Source organism: Parambassis ranga, chromosome 7 (assembly GCF_900634625.1).
Source record: "Parambassis ranga chromosome 7, fParRan2.1, whole genome shotgun sequence".
Taxonomy (NCBI): Eukaryota; Metazoa; Chordata; class Actinopteri; family Ambassidae; genus Parambassis; species Parambassis ranga.
This window is the reverse complement of record NC_041028.1, coordinates 8,908,588-8,923,602: the sequence shown is the minus strand read 5'-3', so window position 1 is coordinate 8,923,602 and position 15,015 is coordinate 8,908,588. Positions and strand designations below refer to the sequence as shown.

The following is a 15,015-nucleotide window of genomic DNA, read 5'->3' as shown; positions in this document are numbered from 1 at the left end:
ATGACTTCCTATCAAGAGTTAACGGCCGAAGGGGAGGCTAACCCTCTGTTCACTGGCTGCTGCCGTGCAAAAGAGGTCATAAACCGGGACCTGGACGGCAGGTCTCATCCTGAACTCTGCAGACGTGATGAAGCGGGAGAACAGGAGGTGGAAGTTGCCTCAGGATTTTATTCTCCGCATCTGACTCTGTGCACCTCTTCGGACATCCCTCCTCCTCCTCCTCCTTCTTCTCTTCCACACCATTGTGAGACTCTCGAGGGCTTCTCCACACCGGCCTGCCCCCACTCGTCCCGAATCCCCTGGCGGTGCAGGGCGCAGGGGCAAGTCTCTCCAGGACGCGGATACTGCTGGTCAAATAACAACGAGACGCGACACTGCGGGTTTGGGTCACTTACAGAGCAAATTCAAATCAAATGCTCTCACAATGGCCCCGAGATTCACGCCGCCAGTTCGGACTGTGACGGAGCTGAAACGGAGGAAAGGAGTAAAACTTTTGAGTGGATGAGGGTGAAAAGGAGTCAGCACCGGCCGGGTAAGTTTTTGTCAACTGAGCTCGGGAGGAGAGATACAGAGACACAGTTTGCATCTGTTTAAGATAAATCCGATGGGCTAATGTTTTCTATAAGTTTCATACATAGCTGAAAAAGTTTGTTCTAAGTTCTTAACGAGCAGGGAAAAAAAGGAAAAACAGCTGACGTGTTTTGTGCGTCACCATGCACAATGTCCTCCGTCACCAACAAACAAAGCTTGGATTATTTTTAAAGTATTTCCAATTTTAAATAAAACAAATGAAAACGTTTGAAAGGCTGCTGTAGCTGTGTAGTCGGCGCCACATTTGAATATGCACATGAGGACTCGGTTACTGTTTCCTTAACGGTTTCATGTTAATGTACGTGTGTTAGTTTATTCAACATTTTTGCTCCACCTACTGTTAAAAGCCAGATGTAGACTGCAGGCTACATTATGGATGGTGCAGCACAGTGAAAGGCCTGCTTAGCCTCAGCATATATTCAACCAAGAATATGATCAATTATTTACCCTTGCCCTTCCTAACCAGTAGACTTTGAATAATGCAACAGACCACTGCCTGAGACTCACAGGAAGTTGAGTAAAACTTACTCTTGTAAGCTGGAGTGCTCTCTGTAGTATTGATTAGTTGTCTGTTTGCAATGAAAGCCCTCGTGTATTGATTTCAGTTTGCAGCACCTTTACATGTGTCCACCTTTTTAACATAATTGCTGTCACAGATCATCATTTCACTGACTGATGAGTTCTGGGCACAGAGCCCACAGAAGAAAACATATCCACTGCTTAAAAAAATAATAATAATACCAAGAGCCTACTAATGTGAAAATGCCTATCAATCCTCAGTTTTATTTGACTTACAGTATCTTATATAGATCCTTCATTTGATCGATAACGTCACTTGATTGACTGGCCACTGTTCTTGAGTTAGGTTTCATACATTGAACACAAGATTTACAGCAGAGGTATTCCACTCTTTCTTCTATAACAGCACAGTCTCTCTGCTAACTCAGATACAGATGACCAAAACACAACAGGCCAAACTCCTGCACAAAGAAAAAACAGCAACACATTCCTGATTCTGTGTGTAAAATAATGTGGATGACGATGTTGCATAATGTCGTCCATGTGCACAAAGGGTTTCACCTCCTGGCACGCTGAAAATTCAGACTGCAGACCGGTGGACACAGCACAAACCTACACATTCAAATGAATTCAAATGAGTGGGTAGTGATGTGCATCCACACACCTGGATAAACATTTCTCTGCTGCTGTGAGAGAACAAACAACAACACGAACCCCATTATCCATCATGTGTTCTACTTGCTCATTGAACATTTGAATTTTTGGATAAACATTTCTGGTGATAAGCAAACCATCGATTGGTTTGACACATCAGCCGCTCATCTGATCCACATGCATGCACTTGAGAAAGCCATTTACTCATACTCACCCACCCACACACACACACAGCCATTTCCTTGCAGTATTGTTAGCATCTCTGTAACCTCTTTCTGTGTCTCTCTGAAGGAGATCATATGTAGGAGTAACTCATTAGCACTACTGTGTAACTTGTAAAAGAATCATTAGTGAAAGTAAGCTTTCCTCTGGAGGTTGTATTGGTTTTGGCACAAAACAAAGTCTTGCGTATTCTTCCACGTTGAAAGGCCTCCCCAGACCTGCTGTAACCTGATCTCCTGGCTCAGTGTATATACTCCCAGTGCGTCATTCTTCAATTATGCTTTGACAGCACCTGAATTACTGTGGGCTGGATGCCCAGATGACTGAGGCAATGTGTATTGATCTATCCCCTTTTCTTCTTCCCTCTCCTTGGCTTGGAAGGCCCTTCCATTCCCTTTGCTCGCTGGCTATTTTTAAGCGTGCAAGTCATTCCTCAAATATTTAGTCTGATTCTTTTATGCCTTCTGGCCGGCATCAATTCTATTATCTTTGGAGCCATTAATCAGAATGTGCATGTGATTTGCACTGCTGAAAGCTGAAGTTCTTAATTACGTACAGTTTCCCTGCATTGGTTCTTCATATCTACTGCCCTCTAATTCTCAGCTCTGCTTTCCTTCACATTCATTTTCTTAAAACACAGATGTTGACATTTATCCTATAACTGACCTTTCCATCTGCTATGCTTTTCCAAGTGGCTGGAGGCCTGTTAACCTTACTCTCTATGAATTGTAGTGGGAGGGATTGCTCTACACCTGGCACACTGACTCCATTATGCAGAAGCAGCAGCACATTTTCTCAGAGGCAAAGACACACTGACGACTGTACCCACAATGTCAGCAATGAAAAATCCAGATATGGCCGGGGTTTCTGTCATTCATTGCACATAAGCAGCACAGATGATACTTTAATGTGTAACCCAGAAACCTCAGAGGACAAAAATGGAGACATTTGTCACTAATGCAGTTGTTTGAAAGGATTTGTAAACTGTTAAACTGTCATTGACACCAAAAGGCCCAAAGGCAAATAATTAATGATTCTAATGACTACAGTTAATGGACTGTAAATGCTACAAAGTTGTTTTGCATCGCCAAACTACTTTCATATGCATCTGAAATATATGGTGACATTTTTTTTCACTACCAGTTGAGGAAGTTTTAAAATGTTTTAATGTAAAACAATCAAACGTATGTATGTAATTTAAACCTTTCGGAGTAAGAGGTAATTTCAGTCTAATCATTTTTGTGATGCATGGTGTTGCCCAGGTGTTTCTGTTATTAAGTTCACATCCGTAGATAATACAGCACCAAATAAAGATTTTGCAATGTGCCTATGGGCTGTTGCTGAAACTGATACCTCTGTGAAATACATCTTTGTTACACAGACAGAAAAATGGCTCCCGGGTGAAGACTTTAAATCAACAAACTGGCTTCAGGCCAATTCCTGCAAATCAGGTTGATATAATTTTAGGTATTCTATTGACTATTTGAATACATGTTTCCTGTCTATTGAACAAACCTGTGATTATTCTTTGAATTTATATTCCTCATCAGTCAAATTTGGCAGTAAATGATTTGGAACTACAATAAACATTTTATTAACTGTATGAAAGTTTTAGAAATGTAACGTATTTTCTGTGTAGTAACTCTGGAACAAATGTTGATCTCACTTCCTGGATATGGGCGTGGATAATTTTAATTCAGAGAGGTTTTTCTCGTCTTTTGTGGGCAGCGCCATTGATCTTGCTGACGATTGTTTTCATGTCTTCTCTCCCCAGCCAAGATCCACATGACCTGTGGGTTCAGTATTGTTGGCTCGGCCCTCGGTGCTGTGGAAGCTGGAAGGTGTAGCATCTGCACGGATGGCCGTCTCACGGTGAAGGGGTCCCCGAGGACCAGCTACAGCACCAAGCAGCTGACCGAACTGGAAAAGGAGTTCCACTTCAACAAGTATCTGACGCGGGCCAGGCGTGTGGAGGTCGCCAGCGCCCTGCAGCTCAGCGAGGCGCAGGTGAAAGTTTGGTTTCAGAACAGACGCATGAAGCAGAAGAAATTACAGCGAGACGGGCTGCTTTCCGACCAAAGGCCCGCGGCTGCGCACTCATACGCCGACACCGTGGATCTACCTCGCCAAAACACCTGCCCCTGAACTCCTGAGCTGCATCATGCGTCACACGGCTAAAGGGCGCCAGACTGCAGATGTTTTGATTCGCGTTTGCATCGGTTTCAATCACGCTTCACCTTTATTTGCCTACCACGATGGATGCTCATCGCAAGAAGCGCAATGGCAAGTTTCTTCATGCAAGAACGGGTCAAAGCGATTTGTCATTCTCCCCGCGCTTCAGTCTGGCGCTCTGATTTGAATATTAAAATTCAAGTTATTCCATTGCGCTCCTACACACAATGTAAACGAAGATACAAACTTATATTAATTGTCCGTAGCGACGGCGGAGGACTGTTTATTTATTTATATTGGACAATTTATTCAGGAACTGGAATATATTTATTCAAATGGTCACATGCTTTGTATTTCTGTTTTAACCGACATAAATTATCATTTTTATTTATTTAAGCTCTTACGTTTTTATTTTTTTTTCAAACAGAGAGACAAAGTTTTAACAAGTGTTGCACATTATATTGCTGCTGTCTCCAAAAAATTAAATTCAGAATTAGCGAGATTTTCTTTTTCTTTTTCTACATTCGAGGAAAGACGCACCTGCTGTAGACAGAGTGCATCTCTGGCGCCATGTGCTATCAGGCTAATTTAGCAATCCAGTTTTTAAGGCTTCATAATCCTCCATCCACTTTAAGATTAAAACGCCATAATTGACGCATAGATTTATTGACCGTTCGGATTAAGAGTATTGATCCGTGGTGATCCATCTATCTGAGATACAAATCTGGGAGCATTTGCATGCATCTGTAACTGCACGTTAATGGAATGTGGAAACATCACGATCGGGAGTTGTTGCATCTTTTATTACCACTATACATGCATCAGAAAATGATCATTTAGCTTGAACAGTCATGCGGGAGAGAGCAGACAATAAAAGGGGGGATGCTGTGCTGTTTTGCAGATCAACCAATAAAGTGTGTGTGGCTCCAGCAGCTAAAATAATCCTTCCAGATTCCCATCTCATATAAAGTAAATGATTGTAAACACGGCCCTTAAACACTGTTATGTTCCCGGTATCACAATGCGTTTCTATCATGATAATGTCTATTTCATATCAGGATATGGGCCATCAGCCACATTAATTTTTTGTTAGGGAATATTTTTGTTTAGCTTCAATTAGCACATCTGCACTAACAGATATTTATCATAACAAAGGAATATAACAAGAGGTGAAGTATAATATTTAAAGTTAATATTCAAAGTATGTGCATGAAATAACTAGATTTGTTTGAAACCTTTATATGTGTCCTGCTTAGATTTTGGCATTATAAATAAAATGATATTTTGAACTCTATAGGGCACAAGAGTGGACACAGAGGCTGCAAGGCCAAACTAATATATGCAGTTACACCAGAGTTCACCTCTCACCTCCTGACCTTTCTCTTGCCTCAGGACAACGATGACCCGGTCAGTGGCTCAGAGAGAAAAAGATGCACCATTAATTTGGGTGACCTCTAAGTCTGTGCATTTTCTTTCATTCATTTTCTGCCTTTTTTTTTTTTCAACAAGCAATTCAGAACGCTTTTGTTCTGGTGGTGTGTCTCCATGTCCACACAACAATATTTCATCCAACTGAATAGAAAAGGCGACCAGGCCATATGATAATTGTTCATATTATAATTCCATACCAGGCCAGATAATGCATTTATTCTACACCTAGAGCTAACCTAATTTTTGCCCTATCTCTTATTTTAATAAGCCAAAAAATGTTCTGTGGGCTCACTTTATAAACTGGATGAAAGAGTCTTTTCACCCAATAGGTTTTCAGATATAAACTACGAGACCTATTTTTAATAGCAAAGTTGAAAAATTAAAGTTACTTGAGCATGCTTAACACTTAATATGACTCCATGTCAGAGATAGCATAAACAAAATATGGAACAACTATTTATTTAGATGCCCATAACTTATATATTTTATGCATATTGGCATGAATAATTTTTAAAGACGCACATTAATCCTCCTGCAAACAATATCTTTTCTAATGTTCATCACATTAATATACATAAATGAAACTTTAAACTTTATGAGAGGAGCTCTAGAGTTTTTAATTGATTAGAATAATTTTACATGCAAGCAGGACTAAAAATGTGTTGAACTCAATTTATTTTAAATTTGCATTTAAACAAAACATACGCCATTTAGGCAGCACATGTCTAAACAAAACAGCACAAAGTGGAATGTTTAACAAAACCATCAAATGTCTTTCATGCAAAGCGAGCACTTGTGAAGGTTATGAGGAGGATGATGAGTGCAGTGATATGATGATAAACCTGTGACTATAAAAATGGTCTCTCATGTCCACTGTTCTTGCTGAGAAGTGTGTTAGGTTGACCTTATTAGAAACTCTTTTATCATCTTGTGCAAATGCGTTCCCTTGCCACAGGGTTTGGAGTTACAGGTTGTAATGTGCACAGAGGATGCTTGCAGCAGCTGTGCGCTCAGAATGCTTTTCAGATCCAAACTTACTTCGTCATAGTTTTTTACTCTGTATTAGAAATACTCTACAGTTATCAAGGAATGTGTGGAAGGGGAAAAGGTGATTGTGAACTGATTTTTGGTTGAACTATCACCTAAATGCCTTTTTGTGGCAGTTTGGGCATTTGCGTCTCAATTGATAAAAGAAGAGCAGCGCATTGTTTGTTCAAACCTGACATTTAGTTTGAAAGCATTTGAGTGTGACTGCCCTGATGAATTTGTACTCTTCTGTAATTCCTTCCTGAAGATGTACGGTTGGTTCACTGGACTGACAGCTGGGCGCACAAACACAAGGCAAAGGAAAACTGACAAAACTATTTTGACATTGAACTTAAGTCATTTATATTTTCCTTTTTTGTTTTTAAATTCTAAGAAGAAAGCAAAAAAAAATACTTCACTCAATGAGACCCATCTTTACTACATATATATATAGTAAAGATGGGTATATATATATATTACATGAAAAAAGGTTATTTTTTTTTTTTTGCTTAAAAAGAAAATCAGGATAAATGAAGCTATAGACTGCCTCTATTTTCTCCACTTCTGCATTGCTGAGTTGGTTGATGTGGGCTGCTATTACAATTCTCCTGAGGAGTACAGCATCTGCACCCTACAGAATATCTTACATTATATTTTAAATGAACACATATAAGTGGGTTCTTCCCGAGCTCATTGTAATTAATGCTAAGTTGACCCAAAATTAACTTAATGCATAATATGCATGTAATATCCTCACCGGAGCTCAGGGGAATGAAATCAATTGATCACGTTAAGCTCTTTCTAACCCTGCGTGAAGCACTTATAGATAGCCCATTTGTTGTAATTACACATCTTTTGAATGTTTTCCTCCCTTTTAGTTTTTCTGCATGTCTGATTTTACTGTTTTTCTTTATTTGCAAAGACTTTCATGCACTATTAGTCTTTTTGATCGGTCTCGTTCACATATTTGACTACCAAACAATTTGCGAATCAAGAAAGTTGAAATGAAGTGCACCTGTCTGTGTGTGCCGGTGCGCATTTGGATGCCCTGTGTACAATTACACAAATATGTGCTTTGTTTCCTAGGTGCTACTAATAAAGCGCTCAAAAAGATACAAAGCACATATTTGAATAATTGTTCACTCACACACACACATACATGCACACACGCATGCACATTGATACATAACACATTCTGACAGAGGTACACTGAACACAACATGCACACCAGTCCAGTCCTTGCCTCTCCTCTCTTACTCCACTCCAGGGAGCAGATGTTTGGGGACAGCTTACAGCCTCAGCGAATTTCTGTGTACAAAGCAAACAGCAGCACTCAGCACTTCTGGCTGCAATGGGAAATTTGCTCTTGAAAGGGGGGGGGGGCTTGAGTCAATGTAAGGAATCATAAGAAACGGGGTGGGGGGGGGGTGCACATAGAGGTGAAAGTGTGTCAAGGTTACGAGTCTGTTGCATTGGAAAATCCCGTTTCATAAGGCTTCTATTATGCCATGATGCTGCAGGATTCCATCATGTACAGCACATACAGTATCTCTCTGTGGCATCATGCAGCATCAGGAAAAAAAAAATCAACCAAGGTGGCCCTGCGACATATATGATTGTCTATAGAGTCTATATGACCTCTCCCATTCAGCTGTGTCTTCTCGCTAGTTTGTATTGCCCTTTGAAAAGTTGCAGACAAGCATAAAGTGAAGGGAAAAAAAGACAGAAACAATGCAATGAGCCTTTACACAGATTGCTGATATTGCATCTGAGACACCAGCTACAACACAGGAGCTGCTATGCTAATGATGCCACTGATATAATGCACTAATGGTGCTGTGGCAGTATACTGCCTGTACCCTCTTTAATTTATATCCTATAGAAATATTGCACTCTAATGAAAACAACACAAATAAAACCTATTTAGCTGACATGACTGCTCATGAAATTAGAATATCATTTTGAAGACTTGAATAAATACACATTTTTTCCCCCCTTACAAAATGTTTACAGTAAAGCTTTACGGCATATGCTCAGCAAGATGCTACACACATGCAAACAGGCTCCAACATACATACTTATTTCTAAACATGTGTGCAAGAACACACATTTTGACCTCTCATCAGTGTATTATAATTCCTAAACAAACCATCATAAATGAGCCCTGCAATGCTTATTTGTCTGAACGAAGGCAACCCCCTCTTTCTCTGCCCCTGGGGTGAGGTTGCCATAGTGACAGATTCATAGACATATGGAGAGAGAGGAGAAGGGGAGCTGGGTTGAAGGGGTGGGGCTGAAGGGGTGAGGTTGGAGGGAAGACAGAGGAGAAGGGGATGGATACTGGTTGGAGGACGTTGGCGCTCTGTCTTTCAGATGTGTCTTTGTGTTTCATCTGTCAATCAGCCATCCGTGGCAGCCTGTGCTCAGTGAGGGAACAGTTCATGAACTTTTCTCAATCAAGTCTCTGTCAGGCGCCATCTTGGCTGTATATTTCACGGGGGGGAAAGAATTGATTTTCGAGGCAGCTTCACAGCCCAAAAAACACAAAGCGTGCAGACGAACTGAAATGTGCAATATTAGATTGATCTGGAAAGCTGTATCCACATCTTGCAGTCTCCTGTTATTCAGAAGGTTATGCTAATAGCTAATCACCAGTAGGAAAATAAACATACAATTTGCTCTTGACAAATTAGATTCTGGACATATTATTAACTTTTCAGCCAATCTGAGGACAGATTGACAGTGGATGTGGCAAAACAAGAGAGAAGGAAACCAGGAAAGGAAGCAAGAGTGAAAGAGAAGGAGGGCCGTGCGTTTCAAGTGGCCATCAGGATTGGCCTTGCTGCTATAAAAACACATTTTTTCATCAGCCACCTTATGCAAAAGGGAAAGACCAGGTGCTCAATCAAACCTCACACCTACTGTTTTATTTTTCATCTTCACCCCTCCCAGTCCTTCTCTCCACACAAGCCTTCTGTCTGCCTTCCCTCTACCCTTGCACCATTCTTCTCCTCCTCTTCCCTCTCTCTGTGTCATTCATCTTCCCTTCTGCTTCTCTGCTGCCTGCTCTCCAACTGATATGAGAGAGTGACCCTTGGGCCCTCAGGGGTCAAGTGATACAAGGTCATTGGCAGGTCATCTCTGCTGACTGGCTGACCTCTAAAAGGACTTCTGGAAGGAGCCAATCAGATCTTGCTTCTTACCCCCCTAAGGCGGATCCCTCTCCCCAGCTCATCAGCAGCCTGTGTCACATGACCAGGGTGAGGCGTCAGAGGGAGGATGATTAATGATGCTTTTAGTACCTGTTTAGAATGAAGCTGTCCACACCGCACTGTAATTACCCACTCCCAGGCGGCAGCTGCCCAGCGTAATTGCTTTTTGTTTGTTGACCTGGTTTATTGAGGAGAAAGATGGCTTTGGCTGGGTAAGATGGTGTTATGTACAGTATACAGAGGTGAAGATGTATGTCAAAAAATTTGGTGCCAATGCGTGGTTGAGATTTATGTAACCTACAAGGTGTGAGCAAGACGATGTGTGAGGACACCCAGGAGATACAAGTAACACAAAAATGCCTCAGGCTTCAAGAAAATCAAAATATATACACTGTTATACGGTGCAACATCATTGAGATTTGCAACCCTGCTATAAAAGGTCACAGATAGCCACTGACCTCCTAGGCAAGTTAACTACATTGACTACACAGGTATTCAACATGCACATAGAGGTGTATGTTCTGTCAAGCATGATTTATGTTAACACTTCAAAAGTGTGAGTATTATGTTGCTCAGAAAATTCAAAACTTAAGTTCAGAAGGTCAGTGAAAACTGCACCCAGAGATCCCCCTCCTCTTTCCTGTTTGGCTACATGCCTAAAGCAAATATGAAAATTTCAGTACCTGCGGCGGAGCGCCACGAGGACAGTGACAATGAAACCCAGATAAACAGCCCCTCATTTGACCTATGGAGAGCATAAATTTACCGCCCATAAATCCTTGAGTATTTCAGCTCCGTTTGGCGCATTTGCCGTGACTCTCTACCCGGGCTGAGAGAGGTAAGTGTCGGGTATCAGTGCTTCTGTATGAGCAGCTTTCATCCTGCTCCTGGTTCTCACATAACTCAGTCCTGCAGCCTTTATCACCGTCTCATAAATAACTAGGCTATCGCCTGATAATGTCCGCTTAATGCTTAGTCAATAAAGCCCACAGTAAGAGGGCCCTTTTTTAGCCTCTCTCCTGTACATAAATATAAACAGTGCAGTAGATTGATGTGATGGGCAGGCTCTTTCTACACTGGGACAAAAAGAGGCAACGTGTGGGCCCAGGAGCGGAAGGTGGGCTGTGGGGCTGCAGGTGTTTAGAGGAGATAGTGGGCTGTGATGAGGGGGCTGCAAGAGAAAGGCTGAGTGGATAGCCTTGACTGATCACCTGTGAAAGACACATGCACACGTATACACACAAATGATAGCGCACAGACACTAATGCACAAAGGCACATGCGCACATAGGCACAGTCATTCACACACCGACACACACACTAATGCCATCATTAGTTAACCCATTGGTGTCGATGGCTGGTGCACAAAAGCACATCCTCCCTATTTGAAGGGCATTAGAGCTTTATGATAAAGAGACTTCCCAGTGAATTGCTTTTCTATCTTGTTAGCATCTTTTCTTAATCTATTGACAGATTTGTATAAAAACAGCCATATGTTGCTACCACAGAATCACATCCGGGGTTGTAAGTTACATTGTCTTGTGCACATTGCAGGGACAGTTATCGACCATTCACACTAGTCATCAGACCATCCAATTCCAGCGTGGCGCCAGGGGCAGCTGTAGTCAGTGTGATGGCTGAAATGGGATCAGACTGAGCCCTAGGGAGACAGAAGAGACTGACAGGGATGTTCCTAGGTTGAACGAGGGGGCTGATTGTGATCCATGAGTTAGTCAGTGTAGCAGCACCTGGGCTTGGAGCAGCTGGGAGAGATAGGCGGAGTGACACAGCGTGGATTCAAACTGAGAGTGATGATACAATCACCTCATATTGACATACTTGGTGAGGTGCAGTTGATGGTTTGAGTGTTGTGTGAGTGTTTACATTCATTTCGGCAGCTTCTAATCAAAGATTTGGAAATACAAAACTTAAGCCAGAAATTTCTTCTTTGCTCTTAACCTCAATATTATAAACTACAACTACTACATTAACATCCAGTTAAACTGCAAGATGGAATAAAAAATAATAATAATTATTATATATAATATATTATTATTTATTTTTTGAAATTGTTGTGTGTCTGTCTTTGGACAGCATCAAAGTTGTGATAAGGAAGTGCAATGCTACCAATCACAGTTGTGGTGGTCTGTGTTGTCAAGCTAGTGACTAGTTCCAGCTGACACTCAAACATATATCACCTGTCAGCATACGCATTTGAGTTAGTTAACACCACTGTACCACAGAGCATTTGTTTCCACTCGTACAACTGACTAGCTTATGCACACCCCACAGCTGCAGCACATGCACTTATATGTAATTTGTGACATCTCTCTCACACACAGCACATTTTATGCATTTTGAACACGAACTTAATTAAATAAAAGGCAAGCATAAAAGACATTTAAGGGCCATTTGAAAATTTGAAATTCAATACTTAGATCATAAGGTGCACTGATGTGCTTGAACTCCTCACCAAATGGCCATTACTGACTAGAGTTTTGGGGGTGTAATTCCAGAAACACCATTACAAAAGTACAAAAGCTCACACCAGCAAAAGCATCTTTGCACGCACCTGCAAACGGTGTGCTTAGATTCAGGCAGAATCAAACTTTACAATTCACTGAGGGTGCACATCAAGCTGTAGATCAACGACGAAGAGAACTCAGACTACAGGACAGAAGTATAGGGTTGGTGTTCTATCAAACGTATACCAGTAGTGTGAATCCATAGCAGATCCTATCCCTGTGTGGTTACAGGGATAAGATCTGCTATGGATTCACACTACTTCTGTGCAGTACAGCAAGGTTGCACATAGAACATGATTTACCTGCTAGGATGAGAAATCAGTTTTCTGTCCTTCTGAACTTCATAATGATGTTGTTTGATATTTACAGATCCGTTTATTAAATTTGCAAACTTTTCTGACACAGAGTGGGTAACCTTGTTGCGCAACAAACATCCTAGCGCTCGGCTAACATTAACTAGCATGCTAGCATGCTGTAAACTAGTATACAACTACTAAAAACTCACCTCCAGTTGTTGCTGAAGAATTGACAACCAGTCGTGGCGGCATCTCGGTAAGCGGTTTTTTATCCAGACTGATTTAACGTCCTGCTGTTGTTTGTTTTTGCAATTTTTCAAAGTATTGCTAACATTATAGCCAGCTGTTTAGCGACAATCTTCGTTTGTTTACATCCGTTTCGTCGTAAGATCACGCGAGATCACGTGAGGCACACTCTCTTATGCGTGTCTGAGATCGTTGTCACCCGTGTGCATGATTCAGATCAGAGAACAAAAATCGGTAGCTTTTTTATTTAGCAAAATCAAAGAGAATATAGCTGAATTATTTGTGAATAAATGCTGAGATATATATATATAATATAACAATAGTAGCCTAACAAATAAATAATGAATTATTTATTCATTTCATTTATGAAAGTGAATAAATAGGGTCATGATGCACTCTAGGAATCACTATCCAAGAGTAAAGTCATAATTTATGCAACATGTAAAGCCATGTAATAAAAATGAATGACTGACTTTGAAGTTGCTAGAAGCACTGTTTTCTTATAGAGATGCTGGTTGCTCCTAGCATAGCCCCGTCTTTATATGCCAGAGAGTTCTCAGCAGAGCAACAGCTATTTTTCAACAAAATGCAAAGAGATGGGATTATTATAGATGAGTTTGTCTGACTGTGGGTAAGTAATACAATCAACTTATTTGATAAAATGTTGGATGTACTTAAACAATTTAAAACCAGTGTGCTTGCAAAAGCATCACTGTCATCTCCCGCTCATACTGGACCTCATTTATCAATATTTGTTTCGGTGAATAGTGCTGGAAGACTTTGAAAGGCTAGAACCAAACCCTGAATCTGCTGTGCAGTGGCACAATGCTACTGTTCAGCTCTTGTTTGTGATTCAGTAAGGATCAGACTACAGAAACAAAAGCTTTTCAGGTGGTAAATGGTGAAACAGAATTCAGACTGCTCTTCAAATATCACTATCACTAACCTCATGTTTGGGCCTAAAAAATACTACATCGAAAGCTACCATCAATGATCCTGGATTTCCTTACAACCTCACAAGACAGGTTTCCTTATTACCAGGTGATATTGTAACACAGAAGAGGTGGTCAACCCAAAAGTGAGGTGGAGCAGAGGCCAGATTTGGGAGGAAGGTAAGCCAGGAAGCACCCATAAACTCATGAAGGCACTTCTCTGAACACTGCGGCAAATGAATCTCCTGGGTAATGGAGACAGAACTATTGCAAAATTAGGAGAGACATTAACTGGGGTATCAATAAATAAACCTCTAATTAGGAAAAAAGAAGCGGAGCGGAGCAGGAGCGCAAGCACAGGGGCAGAATATCAATGGCACACTCACATCTGTATGCAGGCATAGCTCTCTGGTGAGGGGCTGGGCCTCACAGGGGCTTCACCAATGGCACTGGCTCACCCATCCATTCGCCCTGCAGAGCTTGCCCACTCTTTGACTGTGCAGTGAACCCAAAGCACCCTCCCTTATTTTCAAGCCAAGTGAATCTTCTCTTCTCTTCTCTTCTCTTCTCTTCTCTTCTCTTCTCTTCTCTTCTCTTCTCTTCTCTTCTCTTCTCTTCTCTTCTCTTCTCTTCTCTTCTCTTCTCTTCTCTTCTCTTCTCTCCCCTCCCCTCCTCTCCTCTCCTCTCCTCTCCTCTTCTCTTCTCTAACCAGCTTATCCGCACAGTGCCCTGAGTGTGCCGCTGTGCTCTGTGACTTCACCATGATTGATAGTGGTGGGGGTCCTCCACTCCCTCGGTGAGAGAGAAAATGGAGGAGGGAAAACAGGAGTGAGAGAAGGGAATGGGGAAAAAGGCAGAAGCCTGGAGAGAGTGTGAGATGGGGTGAAGAGAAACAGTATTTGTGTATGTACATGCATACTGCACACATGCATGTGTCCTTGCCTATTGGCATACGTAGATGTATAGAAGTTGCAATGCAGGTATCGCAGTGCATAAGGTGTTGGATGTTCATCCAGCAGGAGGATGTGAAGGTGCAACCTAGGTGTTGGTGGAGGCTGAGGGTTGAGGGGTGCGTGGCGCTGACCGCTCCCTGTCTCTCCCCCTCTGTTCCCTGGAGGGTAATAAAGACTGATGACACTGATGCTGTGCCATCCGGCTCCACAGTCTCCACTGCACAACCATTTGCGCCA

The 15,015-nt window shown here is 41.7% G+C and overlaps 1 protein-coding gene across 1 annotated transcript; it reads left to right on the top strand.

Moving 5' to 3' along the window:
* hoxc1a (homeobox C1a) lies at window positions 1-4,596 on the top strand. Its single transcript, XM_028410041.1, has 2 exons — window positions 1-532; window positions 3,761-4,596. The coding sequence occupies exons 1-2, from the start codon at window positions 1-3 to the stop codon at window positions 4,129-4,131; spliced, it is 903 nt and encodes a 300-aa protein (XP_028265842.1). The 3' UTR covers window positions 4,132-4,596.
* The last annotated feature ends 10,419 nt before the right edge of the window (window positions 4,597-15,015 follow it).